General features: G+C 38.9%; 1 protein-coding gene across 1 annotated transcript in view; it reads left to right on the top strand.

Annotated features, from left to right (window-relative positions):
• Nucleotides 1-17,998, top strand: part of PCBD2 (pterin-4 alpha-carbinolamine dehydratase 2) — a 55,186-nt gene extending 37,188 nt beyond the window's left edge. Inside the window, exons 4-5 of the mRNA XM_041762481.1 lie at nt 16,467-16,547; nt 17,755-17,998. Of these exons, the coding sequence (XP_041618415.1) occupies nt 16,467-16,547; nt 17,755-17,850 (177 nt within the window). The 3' untranslated portion in view covers nt 17,851-17,998. The remainder of the gene's footprint in view (nt 1-16,466; nt 16,548-17,754) is intronic.
• Nucleotides 17,999-20,453: the final 2,455 nt, after the last annotated feature.

Raw genomic sequence — 20,453 nt, 5'->3', positions numbered from 1 at the left:
TTTTCAGGATGAGATGACACCATCCACCAGACCCTCTGAGTCTTTTGATACCAAAAGCAGGGTAAGTGCTAAGTCTGTTTTACTCTCTCTGTGTGTCCAGCCCTGAGATTTTTCTTCAATTCTTTAGTAATACTGTTTAAAACAGAAACAAAAAAGTCCCTAGTTTCAATCTTTTAACTATCCGAAGGTCTCTCCTTAAGCCTCATCATAACAGGTTGAGGATAAATTCTGAATATATTTGTGGTTTGCTTTAGCTCAGTGTCTGAAGACTCTGACAGGTTCAGGGACCTTTCCAAGTTCACAACCTCTGTGTGCACTTTGAAACAAATAAATACAGACGACTTAAGAGATGGTCTCCTTCTTCACCAGGCTTCTTCTGGATTGGCAGTGTTTTCTGAGAAGTGGGTCTGGCAGGCTGTTTGCTTGCAGTGATGCATTGCAGCCGTCTATCGCTGGAGGTCCTCTGCTGAATTATCTGGAGGTCTGATCGGGCTTGAATGTTTCAGTGGTATATTTTTCTCACAGAAGATATTGGCAAATGTCATCAAAATTGTACTTAAAAACCCTTAAAAGGAAAATTGATCCAATATAGAAATAAGCAAAGACTAAGTATGAATTTGTTGATGGTGGGATAGACCTTTTTATACAGTCACAGATTTTGTGATGTGAGATGAGACTCTCTTTTGCAAAATGTGTACTGCTCATAGAAAATGTATTTTCTGGACAGGTAAGCCAAATAGGTATTGCTTTGTTTCTTTAAAGTATTTTTTGAGTCCCATCTCTCCCTACCCCATGCTGTGAGAGTAGGTGTTCTTTCTGCTCTGAGCCTTTGTTCTATTCCTTCAACTCTTTTGGTTTTATTGTTGGAGGATCTTGACTTTCAGTTTAATTTAAAATACTCCAACTGGAGCAGAAGCTTTTTTGCCTTCTCTCTATTTAAACTTAGGTACAATAATAGGGCAGGACAGTTTCATGTCAGATAATATATTGGAATCACATAGTGTAGGTAGTAGTAGCATCTCTTTAAAAGGAGCCAGTTGATTATAAAGAAGAAAAGGTCAGGAGTAGACTGCCATTTTGCCTGTTATTTGATTTTTTAAAAATGTATTTGGCCAGATATTCCATATATCTTAGTGATCTGGATGCATAAAGTTGAAGCCTAAGGATATTTTTTTATATAAATTTGAATTTTTATAAATTGTATAATGGTGACAATGACAAGGAGCCTGAATTCTAATTCTTGAAGGATTTAATTCATGAATTCTAATTTGACTAAAAAGCAAAAAATATTTGGAAGTCTTTGCCATACCTCTTATTTCATGAGACTCCTGAAAGATAAACAGGGATTATCAGCTGATTAGGAAAGACAACTTCCAATGAGGCTTTTCCCAAGCAGCTAACTGGTGGTCATAAGCAGCCTCAGAGAGAACAGGGAGGCATGAGAAGTTACTTGATATTAGAGAACTCCAAGTAAATGGCTTCTCTAGTGGATTCCTGTTGGGATGATTTTGAAACCCATATTTTCACTTTGCTTTAGAGGGAAATGATGGATAGGAAACTGGTGAAGTGTGCTGATTCCAAGAGAGCAAAACTGAAGGATTGTGAGAAATTTCAGAAGAAGCTAATCAGACAGAGCTGTTGATATGCCCCATAGTAGCTGATGATGATGTGGGGAAATGTAATTTATTTTATTATTTTATTTTTAAAATTTATTTATGATAGTCACAGAGAGAGAGAAAGAGAGAGAGAGAGAGAGAGAGGCAGAGACACGGGCAGAGGGAGAAGCAGGCTCCATGCACCAGGAGCCTGATGTGGGATTCGATCCTGGGTCTCCAAGATCGCGTCCCGGGCCAAAGGCAGGCGCCAAACCGCTGCGCCACCCAGGGATCCCTGGGGAAATGTAATTTAAACTTATATGCAGAGGAATTTGGAAATTAGTCATGTCTTTTTAGGGAAAAGATTCTCAGCTTGTGATCCTCTTGTCCATAATGCTTCTTTGGCTCACATCAGATATGTGGTATTTGTCTAGTTAGAGGACTTTCCTTAAAAACAGAACAGAAATGATGGGCTCTTAGGTATAATTGTGGGTAGAGGTGTTGATGTTGGTTCAACTCTGCTGCCTGGAGAAGCGTGGATACTAGTAGACCTCTGTCAAAGAGTAGTCATCTAGCCTAGGAATTCAGGAGGAATTTACTAATGTAATTATAAATCCTAGTTCTGCAAAAGAAAACTGTTTTGTACCTTGCTTCATTTAACAGTATATTTTTGAAGATAGTATCATATAATTAGCTAAAAGCTATCTTATTTTTCCACATGGCTGTTTGGGATACTACGGTAATTGCCAAAAATGAAGACTTAAGAACTTTTTTGTAAGGCTCTGGAATGTTATGGTTCTGTGAGCACAGCTTTTGAGGGTAATGTTTAGAAGTGAGCATGCTACCTCACAGGTTGTGTATTTATTACCAACAGCTAAAGGGGCACTAATTTAGCCTACAGTACAGTAGAGCCAGCTGCTCATTTGGTACCTTGTGGGCATTGTCTCAGGTGCCTCGGAGAAGCCAGTTTTAAGAGAAAAGTGGGATAGTCTTGGCATGAATTATTGGAGATAATTCTCTACAGTGGATCAATTAGAAGGCAGGTAGAGTAGTGGCCTGGGATTGGTGGGGGTTGTGTCTGTCCCCAGACACCCATACTAAACTGCTTAGGTGTTGGTCCTCAGGTAAGGTCTTTAGTCTGGCTCTTCAAGGACACAGGAATCACCTCCTTGCCTCATATGCTCACCAACAGATTGCCATTTCCACTGGAAATCTTTCTATGAGGATACTTACTTAGAGAAACAGTTTTCAGTAGGTTTCTGATTTTTCATCCTTGTGAGGGTGAATTTCTTTGGTCTTCAGTGGTTCTTCTCATAGGTTTGGAAAGGATCTTCCTGTCTAGGCCCCAGACATTGTAAAGTTAAAGTGTTGGTGATGATAATAACCAGTAGCATTCACTGAGCGTCTCATAGAATGCCTGGCACATACTCCATTTTTACATAATAGGAAACTGAGGATCACTTCAAATATTAAGTGATTTCTCTGAAATCAGATAGCTAGTGAATAGCAGCACTAGGATTTCTTTCTTTCTTTTTTCTTTCTTTCTTTCTTTCTTTCTTTCTTTCTTTCTTTCTTTCTTTCTTTCTTTCTTTCTTTTCTTTCCTCCCTTTCCTTTCCTTTCCTTTCCTTTCCTTTCCTTTCCTTTCCTTTCCTTTCCTTTCCTTTTCTTTTCTTTTCTTTTCTTTTCTTTTCTTTTCTTTTCTTTTTTTTCTATTAGCACTAGGATTTCAATCTAGGTCTCTGACCCTAACATTTCTGCACTAGACCAACATGCTCAAAATATGAATGACACTTCGGAGAAAAAAAGCATGGATCAAATACATCTTTGGTTGGGTCTGTTCCTCACAATTCTCATGTTGCTAGTCCAGAGTATTCTTCTGTTGCCGGCAAATTAGTATCTGATGTTCCCTTTGCAGTGGCTAGAACAGTTAACAGTGTTTCCATGAGAAAGTCATGGTGAGTCATGTAATATTCTGGGGCAAAGAATGCCTTTTCTTGGTGCACCAGGCAGTGTTTATGTGGTTGATCAGTCACACCACCATGGGAAGGTCCCGTCCTGTGACATGTGCGTGCTTGGCAATGATCTTGCCGTGCATTTTGCTTAATAATTTTCATTATTTTTAATTAAAGTTGAAGAAGTGCAGACTCTAGCTGAAATTAAGGTAGGTTGTATTGCCGGAATCTGGTAATTACCTTAATTGATCACAAGATAGTTTCCTTGATCACCAATTAGACTAAATTGCCGATCATGTTTCAAGACGTGAAGAAATGCCCAAACTGATTTATGTAATAGTGTTTTCATTTCTAATCAGACGTAAATATCCTTTCCTTCCATAGCAATTGTGTTTTCTAAAAGAAGAGTTGTAGGCCTACAAACATAAAGGTGATTCATAAACAATAGAGTTCTAATTCATTGAATTAGTAAAGGAAGTATTTAGAGGCTTAATGGAGATTGTACTGGGGAAATTACTTTGGAGTCGCTGGTGCTCATTTTCTTAGTGGGAGATATGTTCTTTTTTAGGGCATAATTACAATAGTCTATAATCAAAATATAAAAGGCAGCAGATTTAAAGAACATCTATCAAAGAGAATTGCTCTGGGTAATGAAAGATTTGTATTGTAAATATGTGCTAGAAGTTAAGTCTTAGAACTTTAATAAATTGTACATGTTACTTGGGCTGAAGCTGCGTTTTACATTCAGGGTACTTCTGTTAAACATTTCACAGATTGATACAGGGTTTTTGTTTTGGTTTTGTGCATCTGATAGTCTTTCATATTTTCATGGAATAAAATGGAACAAAAGGAACTTTAAGAAAAATTAAAGTTCCCTAGGAATACTTGATTTGGGGTTCATGGAAAAATCTTTTAATTGCTGATGGTTTGGAGATTTCCAAATGACAAACTTCATTGGGCCCAATTTACTGTGATTGTTGTGCTTACATTCCTTAATATGGCAGAGTGACTTAAAAAGTCATACTTCATCATGCATTCATTGACTTGTTCATAAAATGTTTGTAATTTGCAAAAGAGGAAAGACTGAAACTATTATCAGCCATTATATGTTATTTGTTGGCCATATGTTTGTTTGAAATGGCCATAGCTCAATAGAATATGGCTCATGGATAAACTATGTTGTAAATTGGCACTAAAAACCCACCCAAACAGGTAGGCATATGTTAAGAAGCTAACATGAGCCAAAATATTTTAATATGAACCAGGTTACATATGTTGCACTATCTCAGTTCCCTTTCGAGTGAGATCTTCATTTGCATGACGTCTTCAGTTTTCCCCAAACTAATTTTTAAAAGTAGACCAGGTATCTATGTGGCACAAATTCAGAGGCACCAAAGACATAGTAAGTCTTTTCTGGTCCCTTCTCCTCAGCCACCCAGTTTCCCCTCTCCACCGCTGTCATTCACAGTTACCAATCTCTCATGTATGGTTGCAGAGGTATTCATGCATATAGTTTCCTCTCCTTTGTACAATTCACAGACTATTGTTATGCATTTGGTTTTCATGTAGTAATGTATCTTGGAGGTTTTTCTATGTCAACAGATAGTTTCTTCATTCCTCTTAATGGCTGCATAGTATTCCTGTGTGTAAATGGACCATCCTATATATAATCAGTTTCTTGCTGATGGACCTTTAGCTTTTTAAAACCTGTAACTTGGGATCCCTGGGTGGCGCAGCGGTTTGGCGCCTGCCTTTGGCCCAGGGCGCGATCCTGGAGACCCGGGATCGAATCCCACGTCGGGCTCCCGGTGCATGGAGCCTGCTTCTCCCTCCGCCTGTGTCTCTGCCTCTCTCTCTCTCTCTGTGACTATCATAAATAAATAAAAAAAATTAAAAAAAAAATAAAAAATAAAAAAAAATTTTAAAACCTGTAACTCTTACAGGCTGTGCTGCAGTGACCATTACCCCCCCCCCCTTTTTTAAGCCATTTATTTATTTTAGAGAGAGACAGAGTGGGAGGAGAGGCAGAGAGAGAGGGAGAGGCAGAGAATCCCAGGCAGACCCTGTGCTGAGCATGGAGCCCCACATGGAGCTTGATCTCAGGACCCTGAGATCATGACCTGAGATGAAACCAAGAGTTGGAGGCTGAACCAACTGTGCCACCCTGGCGCCCTGCAGTTACAATTCTTCCAAGTTATATATAAGTGTTCCTGCAGGATTAATTCCTAGAAGTGCAGTTATTTAGCTGAAAGGCATAGGCATTTTTAATTTTGGTGGATATTGTCAGATTCTCTTCCAGAGTGATGATATATTAGTTAATATTCACCAGCATCGTGTGAGTGCCTTTTCTCCTGTATGCTCATCAACAGAATTTTTTTTTTTAGATTTTATTTATTTATTCATGAGAGGCAGAGACATAGGCAGAGGGAGAAGTAGGTTTCCTGCAGGGAGCCTGATGCAGGACTCAGTCCCAGAACCCCAGGATCACGCCCTGAGACAAAGGCAGACGCTTAACCACTGAGCCATCCAGGCCTCCCTCATCAACAGAATATTATCATACATTTTGATCTTTATCAAACTGGTAAGTTTAACTTAGTTCCCACCCCCTGCAGCTTTACTGAGATATAGTTGATGTAAAAGTTAGTATTAATTTGTGCTTCTCTGAACATGTATGAGTCTGAACAGTTTTTATGTTTAGGAACCATTTGCTTCCTTTGTTACCTGTTATGTCCTTTGCTTATTTAAAAAACTGGTGGTTAATCTTTTTCTCATTAATTTGTAGGAGTTCTTTTTTTTTTTTTTGTAGGAGTTTTTTATATGCTAAGGAAATATGTACTGCAAACCTGGCTTGTTTATCTTTTAATTTCATTTGTTGGTTTTTATTGCCATATAGAAAAAAAATTTTTAATGTAGTAAGATTTACCTGTTTTTTTTAGGAATGGTTTAAAGTTTTCTGCCAATAGAATTCATATATTTCTTGTTAAGTTTACTCCTAGGTGATTTTTGGTGCCACTTTAGATGGGATCTTTTCTTCCAATATATTTTCTAGTTGTTTGTATAAAAGATCTTTTTTTTGGCTTGTTTTATTCTTGACTTTAATGGGAATCTTTTAGTGTTTTTCCATTTAAGAATAATATAACCTTTTAGACCAAGAACATAGTCTATTAAAGAAGGGTCCAATTTGGGTTCTTCCTAACTGCTGCTATTATGAACAAACAGTGATACATTATCCATGTAGCCAATTTTGGTATATATATTTTGATGCTGTGGTTACATGCTCCTATATACCCTTCAAATATAAAGCAATTTTTGTACTCATTACTTGTTATAAATAAAACCATTGATAACCACAAAAAGAGAGGCCCATATATTCTTAATTCATTAAGAATTTTAATACATAAGAAATACTGAATTTATCAAATATCTTTTCATAATTTATGGAAATCACATGATTTCCCTCTACATTTATTAATATGGTAAATTATATGAGTATATTCCTTATATTGAACGTTCCTTGCATTCTTAGAATAAATCCCATTTGCTCATGGTTCTTTGTTCTTTTAGTATATTGCTAGGTTTTATTTATTAAGATTTCACTTAATATCAGATCAACTTGTACTTTCATTGTTATATGCTATCTTTGTGAGAATTTGGGCATAGTATTATGGTGGTTTATAAAACTAATTTGAAAATGTCCTTCTTCTGTGCTCTGAAACAGTTTAATTAGTATTAGAGTTAACTCTGCCTTCAACGTTTTATAGAATGTCTCTGTGAAATGGCTAGAACTGTCATTTTTTGGTGTTATTCTTGTTTATATGTTTTTTTTCTTCTGGGGTCAGTTTTGATATTTTTTGGGGGTAATTTTTATTGGAGAACTGTTTTACCTATGTTTTCTAATTTCTTTGTATAAATACTTGAATTTGTTTAAAATTTATTTTTTTGTATGTTTTGAAATTTCCTTTATCTGTAGTTACTTCTCTATTCTCATTTCCCTTTTTTTTTTTTTTAGATTTTATTTATTTATTCATGAATGAGAGAAACAGAGAGAGAGAGAGAGAGACAGAGAGAGAGACAGAGACACAGGCAGAGGGAGAAGCAGGCCACATGCAGGGAGCCTGACATGGGACTCCATCCTGTGTCTCCAGGATCATGCCCTGGGCTGAGGGTAGTGCTAAACCACTGAGCCACCCGGCTGCCCCTGTTTTATTTATCTATACTTTTTCTCCATATCTTTTTGTTTGTCTTTAAATGAAGTAGCCAGTTTTCTAATACATAATTGTTTCAGCTTTTGGATTTATAAGTTCTGCCATTTTTTTCTTTGCTGTTCATTTACATTTGCTGCTCTCTTTATTTTATTTTATTTTTTAAAGATTTATTTATTTATTTATGATAGACATAGAGAGAAGAGAGAGAGAGAGAGAGGCAGAGACACAGGAGGAGGGAGAAGCAGGCTCCATGCCGAGAGCCCGACGCGGGACTCGATCCCGGGACTCCAGGATCACGCCCTGGGCCAAAGGCAGGCGCCAAACCGCTGCGCCACCCAGGGATCCCCTGCTCTCTTTATTTATATTCATTCTTGTTTTCCTCCCCAAGTTTATTTTTTAAATTTATTTTCTTATAAGTTCTTAATTTAAATATTTAAAGGTGTTTATTCTGATTACTGTTTTACTTGTGTCCTATATATAGTGCATACATTAATAATTTCTATTAAGTTTCTGTTTTGATTTCTTCTCTGAATCAAGACTTTATTTTTTTAATTTTTATTTTTTTTAATTTTTATTTATTTATGATAGTCACAGAGAGAGAGAGAGAGAGGCAGAGACACAGGCAGAGGGAGAAGCAGGCTCCATGCACCAGGAGCCCGATGTGGGATTCGATCCCAGGTCTCCAGGATTGTGCCCTGGGCCAAAGGCAGGCGCCAAACCGCTGGGCCACCCAGGGATCCCTGAATCAAGACTTTAAAAGAATTTAAAAACATTTCCAGATAGTACTTATGCTACTTCTGCCTTCTCATTTTGTTTTTAATTTTATCAGAGAATGTTGTCAGCACTATTTCTACTTTTTGGAATTGATTGAGATTTCCTTTGTGGAACAGTGTATGTTCAATTTATGTGAATTATTTTTTAAAGATTCTATTTATTTATTCATGAGAGAGAGGCAGAGACATAGGCAGAGGGAGAAGCAGGCTTTCTGGACGGAGCCTGATGGATCCTAGATCCCAGGATCACGCCCTGAGCTGAAGGCAGATGCTTAACCACTGAGCCACCCAAGCATCCCAATTTCTGTGAATGTTAAGTAGATATTTTAAAAGATATATTCTCATTGTTTAGAGTTGAAAGTATACTGTTTAGATCTACTTTATTTTTTATTTATTTTTATTTTTTTGTGGACTAGATCTACTTTTTAAATGATATATTTGGAAGTAGTTCATCTTCCTTTTGTTTGGTTATTGTGCTGTGGGTTAGGAAATAGTAAGTAAAGTTTCCGCTACAGATGTTTCTGTTTGTCTTGTATTTCTTGCCATTTCTGCCTCATTGATTTTGATGCTGTGTTACTTGTAGTATAGCATCACAATTTTTCAATCTTCAGGGCAGCCCGGTGGCTCAACAGTTTAGCACTGCTTTCAGCCCAGGGCGTGATCCCAGATCTCCCCTGGATCAAGTCCCATGTCAGGCTCCCTGCATGGAACCTGCTTCTCCCTCTGCCTGTGTCTCTGCCTCTGTCTCTCTCTCTCTCTCTCTCTCTCTCTCCTCTGTGTGTGTGTGTGTGTGTCTCTCATGCATAAATAAATAAAATCTTTTTAAAAAATTATTCAAGGGCAGCCCCGGTGGCACAGCGGTTTAGCGCCGCCTGCAGCCCAGGGCGTGATCCTGGAGACCCTGGATCGAGTCCCACGTCGGGCTCTCTGCATGGAGCCTGCTTCTTTCTCTGCCTGTGTCTCTGCTACTCTCTCTCTCTGCATCTCTATGAATGAATAAATAAATAAAATCTTAAAAAAATTATTCAATCTTCATTGTGGATATACTTCATCATAAGTTAAGCATTTTTTTTTACATTTTTAAAAAGATTTTATTTACTTATGCATGAGAGACATAGAGAGAGAGAGAGAGGCAGAGACACAGGCAGAGGGAGAAGCAGGCTCCACACAGGGAGCCCGACGTGGGACTCGATCCTGGGTCTCTAGGATCAGGCCCTAGGCTGAACGTGGCACTAAACCATTGAGCCAGCCAGGTGCCCCAAGTTTTCTGTTTTTTAATTAGTTGTATTATGGCTCTTTACATTTATTGGTTGGAAAGATGTTTGGTCTTATAAAATATGATGCAACCAATATACTTTTTTTTGCCATTAATTAATTATTTAATTTTTAAAGATTTTATTTATTTATTCATGAGAGACGCAGAGAGAGGCAGAGACATAGGCAGAGGGCTTGCTACAGGGAGCCTGATGCAGGTCTCAGTTCCGGGGTCCCTGAATCACACCCTGAGCGAAAGGCAGACATCTGTTCAACCACTGAACTACTCAGGCATCCCTTTTGCCCTTAATTTAAATCATAATATGGATTGTATTTTCTTTGCTTCGTTTTACTTGTGTTTTCTTTCACTTAATTGTGAATTTTTCCATTACTATTTTTATTCTTATGGATACTGTTATACCTATGATTTTATTTTATTTTATTTTTTTAAAAGATTTTATTTATTTTTTCATGACAGATGCACAGAGAGAGAGGCAGAGACACAGGCAGAGGGAGAAGCAGGCCCCATGCAGGGAGCCCGATGTGGGACTCGATCCCGGGACTCCAGGATCGTGCTCTGGGCCAAAGGCAGGAGCTAAACCGCTGAGCCACCCAGGGATCCCCTACCTATAATTTTTTTTTTTTCCCTACCTATAATTTTAAATAGCGGACATAATCCTCTACTTCTTTAGATAGCATTTATTTATTATTTATTTTTATTTTTTAAAAGATTTTATTTGGGATGCCTGAGTGGCTCAGTGGTTGAGCATCTGCCTTCGGCTCAGGCGTGTGATCCTGGAGTTTTGGAGTTCTGGGATTGAGTTCTACAATGGGCTCCTGCAAGGAGCCTGTTTATCCCTCTGCCTATGTCTCTGCTTCTCTCTCTGTGGTTCTCATGAACCACAGGGTGGGGAGAGTGCACATATACAAGCAAGGGGACTAGCAGGCAGACGGAGAGGGAGAAGCAGGCTCCCCACTGAGCAAGGAGCCCAATGATGGGACTTGATCCCAGGACCCTGGGATTATGACCTGAGCTGTAGATAGATGCTTAACCAACCTAGCCACCCAGTCTCCCCATATATAGCATTTCTCTAGATAGTGGTCTCCCCACTAAGCAGTATCAAAACTAAACTTCTCCTTTCTCCTACTTTCCCTTCACCATGCAGTTTTGTTACATTTTATTTTTAGTTCTAGTGCTTAGTTTTATACCTTGAAATATGCTTGTGATCTCTCAGCTTTCAGGCTTTTTACACTTTCATCTGTCTTCCCTATTTCTTCTCTTTTTTCTCCATATCTTTTAACAGCTTATAACATTTGCATTCCATTCCATGACTACAATCCCCACAGTTGTTTTAAATATATTCCTAGAGCTGAGTGAATTAGTTGCTCACTGCTGATGTGACTCTTCAAATTCACTAACCTAAATAGGATATCTAGAAATGGTTAAATTTTTGCAATCTATAGGTTTAAATCTTTTATTTCTGGAAAATTTTTTAGAATTACATCTCTCATTTCTTTCCGTGTTTATAGTTCTCTTTTTTACAATCAAAAAAATATTTATTCATGAGAGACACACAGAGGCAGAGATACAGGCAAAGGGAGAAGCAGGCTCCCTGTGGAGAACTCAATGTGGGATTTGATCACAGGATCACAACCTGAGCTGAAGGCAAATGCTCAACCACTGAGCCACCCAGGAGGCCCTTTTTCACAAAATTTATCTATATGTTAGATCTACTTTGTCTTCTGTACTTATTTTCTAATTCTTATAAACTCTTGCTGACTTCAGTTTCATTTTTTCCACTTTTTTAGTCCTGTCATCTAAGCTTCTTATTGGGTTGTTATTGGTATATATTCTGCCTTGGGCTTTTTGCAGTTTTTATTGGTGGAATGGTTTTAGAAAGCCTAGACTTTTAGCTAGCTCAAGGCCTGTAGGTTCCAACTGGCATCCTGGGAACAAGTAGCTAGGGCTTTAAAAAGAAATTCTAGAAAAAAAAGGACAGATGCTTTTCACCATCTGCCAGTTTAGCTGTTTAGTCATATTCCTTCTTTATTAATAACAGATAATCAAAATTCCCTTTTGAGGTTCTGCTTTTTTTCTTCTCTCCACTCATTTCACTTCCTTGCAGAAATCCTTTTACTTTAATTTGAATGTGTATTGTTGTGAATGTTTTTAATTTATGGATTTAAAAATATAAATATTTGGGGGATTATTTGGTTCTGTTACATGGAAGAAGGATTTTGAAATTGTCTCCTTGCTCCTGGAGCAGGAGCAAGTGTTCTTTCCCTAGGGAAAAATTAGGAGTAGATCCTGTTTATCAGGCTTTGTGTTATTTTATTAAATGCAAATATTAGGTGATAGTTGAAGGGAAACACATAAAGCTGAGGAATACACAAATTTGGAAGATCGTTGGAAGTGTCTTTTTTTTTTCTTTTCACATTGTATGTAGATATGGTAGAAAGTTTTTCTTTGATCAATGTACTTCTTAGAATCTGGGTGTTCTCTCTCTCTCTATCTCTGTCTCTCTTTTTTTTAAGTAGGCTCCACTCGTGTGGAGCCCATTGTGAAGCTCAAAGTCAGGACTGAGAAATTGAGACCTGAGCTGAGATCAGAAGTTGGATGTTTAACTGACTGAGCCACCAGGTGCCCCAATGAGCTTTTTCTTTGAAGTCATTTCTGTGCTAAAATAGATTGTGCTACCATGCTGATGGCATGCTGGTAATCAAAGATTTGAGGAGCACTTCTATGTTCAAATCATCCCTTGATCCACTTGGTTCTTGGAAGTTCTTAGGGATGCTAAACATCACTTTGGACCTTAAAGATAATAGTTCAAAGAAATGATGGCCACAGGGCTAAGAAGTTGAATGGTGACTGACTTTATCCAACTAGTATCTTGTCATTAGGCTGTTTTCCCTGGTCAGTGTGCATCAGGGGATTACCCTATAGTGTGTTATCTATTTCCTTGTGTGTGGGTTACAGTCTCTATTTATGGCATGTGGGAAAAGGAAAGCGCTATTCTTCTGGGAGACAACAACTGAAATCTTAGATTCTTAAGGCCGTGGGAGGGCTTTTCACCTATCATTACATTTTATAAAGTTTATCATGTGCAGTTTGGCCAGAGCAGTCTGGGGTAGCAGTATCTGCCATTATTGATCTCTTGCCCAGTGCCAAGTGCTGTGCTAGGTACTTTTATATCCTATATCTCATTTTTATTTTTAAAAAGATTTTATTTATTTATTCATGAGAGATAGAGAGAGAGGCAGAGACACAGGCAGAGGGAGAAGCAGGCTTCACACAAGGAGCCCGACGCGGGACTCCATCCCGGGTCTCCAGGATCAGGCCCCGGGCTGAAGGTGGTGCTAAACTGCTGAGCCATCCGGGCTGCCTGTATCTCATTTTTAATTAGGGTGATTATGTGAGCTTTTTATTATTATCTTCAATTTACTGATTAGAGAACTGAGGCTCACATGACAGGTTGTAGAGATGGAATTTAAATTCAGGTCTCCCTGGCTCAAAAGCCTATTGCCTTTTTTTTTTTTAAAGATTGATTGATTTATTTAATTATTATTTATGATAGACACAGAGAGAGAGAGAGGGAGAGAGAGGCAGAGACACAGGAGGAGGGAGAAGCAGGCTCCATGCCGGGAGCCCGATGCGGGACTCGATCCCGGGACTCCAGGATCGCGCCCTGGGCCAAAGGCAGGCGCCAAACCGCTGAGCCACCCAGGGATTCGCAAAAGCCTGTGCCCTTAATGACTGTGTTACTATTTCTCAGGGATTGTGGTTAACTTTTTTGAAAGTTTTTTTGTGTGTGTATGTGGACATATTTTAATTTTATTTAAATTCATTTAATTAACATATAATGTATTATTGGTTTTAGAGGTAGAGTTCAGTGATGCATCAGCCTTATATAACACTGAAGGCTCATGTGCCTTCAATGTCCATCACCCAGTTACCCGATCCCCCTTTACCCTCCTTCCCTCCAGTGACCCTCAGTTTGTTTCCTACGATTAGGAGTTTCTTATGGTTTGTCTCCTCTCTTATTTTGTCTTGTTTTGTTTTTCCCTCCCTTCCTCTATGATCCTCTGTTGTGTTTCTTAAATTTCACATGAGTGAGATCATATGATAATTGTCTATCTCTGATTGACTTATTTTGCTTAGCATGATATCCTCTACTTCCATCCACATCATTGCATATGGCAAGATTTCATTTTTTTGAAGGCTGAGTATAGTATTCCTCTGTATATATATACTGCATCTTCTTTGTCCATTCATCTGCTGATGGACATCTGGGCCCTTTCCATAGTTTGCTTTGCTGCTGTAAGTGTTGGGGTGCAGGTGCCCCTTTGGATCCCTCGTTTGTATCCTTTAGGTAAATCCTAGTGGTGCAATCTGGTTCATAGAATAGCTCTATTTTTAACTTTTTGAGGAATCTCTATACTGTTTCTAGAGTGGCTGTACCAACTTGCATTTCCACCAGCAGTATACGAGGGTTCCCTTTCTCTATGTCCTTTCTAACATTTTTGTTTCTTGACTTGTTCATTTTAGCCATTCTGACGGGTATGAGGTGGTATATCACTATGGTTTTGATTTCTATTCCCCTGATGTTGAGTGAAGTTGAGCATTTTTTTCATGTGTCTCTTAACCATTTGTAGTCTTCTTTGGCTCGTGTCTTCTGGCTCATTTTTGATTGGATTATTTGTTCTTTGGGTGTTGAGTTTGATAAGTTCTTTATAGATTTGGATACTAACCCTTAATCTGATATGTCATTTGCAAATATCTTCTCCCATCCTGTTGGTTGTCTTTTGGTTTTGTTGACTGTTTCCTTTGCTGTGCAAAATCTTTTATCTTGATGAGGTCCCAATAGTTCATTTTTGCTTTTGTTTCCCTTGCCTTTGGAGATGTGTCTAGTAAGAAATTGCTGCGGCTGAGATCACAAAAGTTACTGCCTGTGCAAAATCCTCTAGGGATTTGATAAATTCTTGTCTCACATTTATGTCTTTCATCCATTTTAAGTCTATTTTTATGTATGGTGTGAGGAAATGGTCCAGTTTCATTTTTCTGTGTGTGGCTGTCCAGTTTTCCCAACACCATTTGTTGAAGAGGCTGTTTTTTTTTTGTTGTTGTTGTTGTTTGTTTGTTTGTTTGTTTGTTTTGCCATTAGATATTCTTTCCTGCTTTGTTGAAGATTAGTTGACCATTGAGTTGAGGGTCCATTTCTGGGTTCTCTTTTCTGTTCTGTTGATCTATGTGTCTGTTTTTGTGCTAGTATGAAAGTCTTTTAAAGCTAAATAAGAATAATGCTTTATAGGCAAACAGACTAAAAAATTCTCGTACATCATTTAACGCAGGTTAACTCTGTATTTGGATAATTAAAACAGACTTTGCACATTTGACAGAATCTGGAGAATCAGATTATGAGATTAAGAGGTAGGAGAGTGAATATTTTTTTTCCACTGATAATTCCATGAGTGATTAGATGGATTTTGCTTGAATTTTCTTCCTGACAGGGAAAACCTTCAGGTCTTCAATTAAAGGCCAAAATGGAAGCCTTTATCTGGAATACAATTGTTCTGACATAGGAACCATTTTGAGTAACATAGAATGGTTTAAAATAGCATCTTCCATACTTCGCACATTTACTTGGAAATGTGCTCTTAATGTCAATTTGGTGATCCAAAAAGCATAGCTCAGCTAGCATCAGATCAGTTTTTCTGGATTGGGGTAATGTAGTTAAATATTTATTTATGTGGCTACAATGAGTACTGCCCTGTGAATTCCACTGTAAATTTGTAGTTAATATACCATTACCTTAGAGTCTTACCAAATATTTCTGCCTTTGGACACATTAGAGACAGACTCTCCTATTGTTTGCATTTGCCTTCATAAAAACTGGAAAGCAAGCAAAAGAAAAGTTTTTTGTCCTTTCAGGACAAGTTTACCTTCTGCTTAGCAAAATTAGGTTTGCACTTTCCCTGTGGAACAAAGACAGAGCCCTACAGGGCCACTGTTACTCATGTGCCTAAATCTGCCATCCTCTGCCCTGAGGAAGAACGTGTTCTGTTCCACATGGCATTGCTGAGCAATCACAAGAAGACCCAGAGCAGGCAAGCCAGACTTCCCTGTCTCACTTTACATGTCAAAAAAAGTCTTTTATCCCATCCTGCCCTGTCTGGGAGATAGGATGGGGAAGGTGTTCAGTTCTGCCAGCGCTTTTACTGAAGACAAACTTGGAAGATATTTTTCCATAGTTTTGGGATTGATGCCTTAGTTAGCAACCTATTTCACCAAACACAATGGAGTTGTGACCCAAGAAAAGTAGCCCCGAAGCTTTGGGGCCAGGTAGTGAGATCCAGGGTACTTGGTTGAAGGGAAATTACTCCTGTGCTATTTTGGCGAGTCTTGTCCTGAGGACAATTAAATAGTCCAGACAGGTCACTGGGTGAGACCAATTTCCTGGTTTGTTTATTTGAGCCTGATTGTTTTTCAACATTGAGCCAGCAGGTCATGTTCCTGCTACACTGTTACCCCAACTCTGTGGAGAGCAATCCCTTTCATTTCTGATTTCTGTAGGCTTCCCTAAGGATCCTAGCCTTGTCTTTATCGGGCTGGATTGCTCTGGTCTCGCTCGGGCAGGTCCAGAGTAGAAGGCAGTGCCACTAATCAGTTTCAGCTTCATTTTATGCAGGCATTTGGCTTTATGTCCCGAGTCGCCTTGCAAGCAGAGAAGATGAATCATCACCCGGAATGGTTCAATGTGTACAACAAGGTAACTGAATTGCCTTATTTGGGGATCACCTTCACTGTGAAGTTTAAGAAATTTCATTCTTCCTTGTTATCCTGTGCAATGATGTGTCAAGTGTCATTGTGCTTAGGAAAGCATTCTTTTATTCTTTTGCTGTGAATCCCTGTGTATTATTGCAAATTAGTAACAAATTCTCAGATCTACTCAAGAGAGCAGTGACAAAACTCTTTTATTTTCATGCTTGTCTTCTACTGAAACTAATGTGAGTGAGTTCAGCCAAATAAGGCTTCTGAATTAAAGTTGAAAATCAGCCATGCAGATACATTTTAAACTCTCCTAAGGTAAATATTTGAATGTAATGTAGCAAATAAGAGAGATATGGCCTTATTATCTTACTGAAATAACTACTCAAGAACTGTGCTTTAAAAATAACCGTTAAATTCTACATTCTAAGTGGGAACTGACCTTTATTAGACAAAGAGCAGGCTAAAAAGAAAGATTTTAAGTAGTTTTGAAGGGGACTCAAAGTAAGAACAGTCATGCCCCCCCACCCCCATGTCCTTGCCTTTATGGTCATGCCATTTGAAGTATCTTATCTAGACTTCTGCATGATTCTCTTTTCTCTCTCTTTGAAAGAAAGAACATTTTCTGATGTACTTGTGATTTATTGGAATAATTCAGAATACGCAGGTACCATGATAAACCTTTCTTACCTAGTTGCCTCTCTCTGCCCATAATTTTACTTTTGCTTTTTAATTGATTTTTCAAGAGGCCACAGTCTGTTCCTCCACCCCCACCCCCATTTCCCTAATTTGGAAATGGGCTTTTCTGACCATTTTCTGTAGTTCCTAAGATACTACATTTAATACTTTGGTTTTTCTCAGTGGCCTTAAAATAGTTGTGTAATTAAAGTAATGGGAGTCAAAATGGAACCGTAGTCTGTCTCTTTTTTTTGAGGGACAAGATTACAGATCCCGGCAACTGGATTGCCCTTCACGTGAAAGGACTTTTTTTTTTATCTGTGGGCAGCTGCTGGGCCCAGCCTGAAGCCCACGGTGCCCCTGCAGGAGACTTGGTTTTGGAAATGCTGCACTTATTCATAATGTAGTGTTTTGTAAATTATTTAATCTCTGCACTGTGTGTTAGATGTGAATGTTGAATAATAAAATGACTTGTGAACCACCAAAAATGAGTAGCTCTAGCTTTTTAAAACTGCTTCTGTGTTTCTTAGGTGCAGATAACCCTAACCTCGCACGACTGTGGCGGACTGACCAAGAGAGATGTGAAACTGGCCACGTTTATTGACAAAGCAGCTGCTTCTGTGTGATTTCTTGGAAAATGCAAACCCTGTGTGCCTCTTAGCCATCATGTATTTGAAAGGCAGTTGACATAAACGAACTCGGTTGTCAATTTAACTTCACCTTTTGAACAGTCTTTTGTACAATCAGTGCTTAATTACAACATGATTAAACTTGGGCCTGAGGATTTCTCATTATTTCTAATCATATACATGAGGTAAACCAACTCAGGTAATTATTTTCACAATATTCACAGAGAGAAATAACATCCTTTAAAAAATTTTTTAATTTATTTAGTTTTTTAAAAAACATTTTATTTATTTATTTGATAGAGAGGGAGAGAGCGCATAAGCAGGGGGAGCAGCAGGCAAAGGGAGAGGGAGAAGCAGGCTCCTTGACTTGATACCAGGGTGCTGGGGTCATGACCTGAGCTGAAGGCAGACACTTAACCAACTGAGCCACCCAGGTGCCCAAGAAGTAACATTCTTAAAGACTGGAAATTGTGATGTGAGAGTATACACACATTTTATAACCCAGAAGTTTAAGTGATTATGGTGACTTTACCAAGGCATTATGATGGAGAATAATTAGAAGAATGGTGAACTCTGTAGATAAAGGGTTGTAACCATATATAACAATCTTATGGTGCCGAAGTTGATTTGGATTGTAGCTATTTTAGTTACATAATTAGATTACAAAAGCCACAGAAATTGGGTAACAATACCTTGTGTTATATCCTGTTCAGAGAGGGAGTTGAAGGAGAAGACTAAGTGTCTTATCCATGGCCTCTGGCAACTTGGGGCATTATAAGGATTCACCGTCACAGTGACCAACTTGGCAGTTCATTATTTGACTTACTGCCTTAAGGGGGAACTAAGTGTCAGGGCACATGGATGGCTCAGTTGGTTAAGCCTCTGCCTGTGGCTCAGGTCATGATCCCAGGGTCCTGCGATAGGGCCCACATTGGGCTCCCCACTCAACCCAGAGCCTGCTTCTCCCTCTCCCCTGTCTATTCCTCCCCGTGCTTGTGCTCTCTCTCTCAAATAAATAAGTAAGATTTTTTTAAAGGTCTTATTTATATATTTATGAGAGACACAGAGAGAGAGGCTGAGACATAGGCAGAGGGAGAAGCAGTCTCCCTGCAGGGATCCCAGTGCAGGACTCAATTCTGGGACCTCAGATCACGACCTGAGCCAAAGGCAGATACTCAACCACTGAGCCACCCAGGTGCCCCAGATCTTTTTTTTTTTTTTTTTTTTTTCTTTTTTTAAGGAGGAACTAAGGGTGGCTCAGCAGTTGAGCATCTGCATCAGGCTCCTGGTATGGAGCCTGCTTCTCTCTCTGCCTATGTCTCTGCGTCTCCTACTGTGTCTCTCGTGAATAAACAAATAAAATCTTTTTTTTTTTTAAAGAGGAACTAAAGGTCATTTTTTTTTTTTTTTTTCTAAAGGTCATTTTTGAAAATCATCTGTAGTTTGTGACTCCTGAACTAAGGGTCTGTTACTACCAAGTTAGAAGCTACTGAGCTTTTTTTTTTTTTTTTTAAATTTTTATTTATTTATGATAGTCACAGAGAGAGGCAGAGAGAGAAGCGGGCTCCATGCACCGGGAGCCCAATGTGGGATTCGATCCCGGGTCTCCAGGATCGCGCCCTGGGCCAAAGGCAGGCGCCAAACCGCTGCGCCACCCAGGGATCCCCGCTACTGAGCTTTTATACAGGATTGAACTCTGTTTATTCTGTGTGTCATAGATAGGAGTAAAAATGGAATGCAAAGTTGTCTATTTAATGAATACCCAGCATTTGCTTCAATGTGGATGAAACTGGAGGGTATTATGCTGAATGAAGTAAGTCAGTCGGAGGAGGACAAACAATATATGGTTTTATTCATTCAGGGAATATAAAAAATAGTGAAAGGGATTAAAGGGAAAAGGAGAGAAAATGAATGGAAAATATCAGAAAGGGAGACAGAACATGAGAGACTCCTAACTCTAGGAAACGAACAAAGGGAAGGGGAGGTGGGTGGGGGGATGGGGTGACTGGGTGATGGGCACTGAGGGGGGCACTTGTTGGGATGAGCACTGGGTGTTATGCTATATATGTTGGCAAATATAACCCCAATAAAAAATAAACAAAAAAGTTGTCTATTTAAAAATTACAGTTACGGTGTTCTTTGAAGGAACTCATGAATGTACTTATTATTTTTTAACAATTTTATTTATCAGAAAGAGGAAGAGGGAGACAGAGAATCTGAAGCAGACTCCGCACTGAATGCGGAACCTGATGTGGGGTTTGATCTCCCAACTGCAAGATCATGATCTGAGCTGGAATCAAGAGTCTGACACTCAGCCAACTGAGTCACCCAGGCACCCTAGGAATGTACTTATTTTTTTTAATGTATTTTAATTTTTTAAAAGTTTATTTATTTATTTGAATGGGAGAGAGAGCATGAGATGGAGGGAGGGGCAGAGAGAGAAAGAGAAACAGGCTCCCACTGAGCAGGGAGCCCGATGCGGGACTCATGACCTGAGCCAAAGGCAGATGCTTAACCAACTGAGCCACCTAAATCCTGCATTGTGGTAGCAGGATTTAATAGGGATCATCTTTGTAACCCACCTTGTTTCAGAGACCAGA

Source organism: Vulpes lagopus, chromosome 7 (genome assembly GCF_018345385.1).
Source record: "Vulpes lagopus strain Blue_001 chromosome 7, ASM1834538v1, whole genome shotgun sequence".
In the NCBI taxonomy this organism is placed as follows: domain Eukaryota; kingdom Metazoa; phylum Chordata; class Mammalia; order Carnivora; family Canidae; genus Vulpes; species Vulpes lagopus.
The sequence above is the reverse complement of the archived record's forward strand: the minus strand, read 5'-3'. Positions and strand labels throughout refer to the sequence as shown.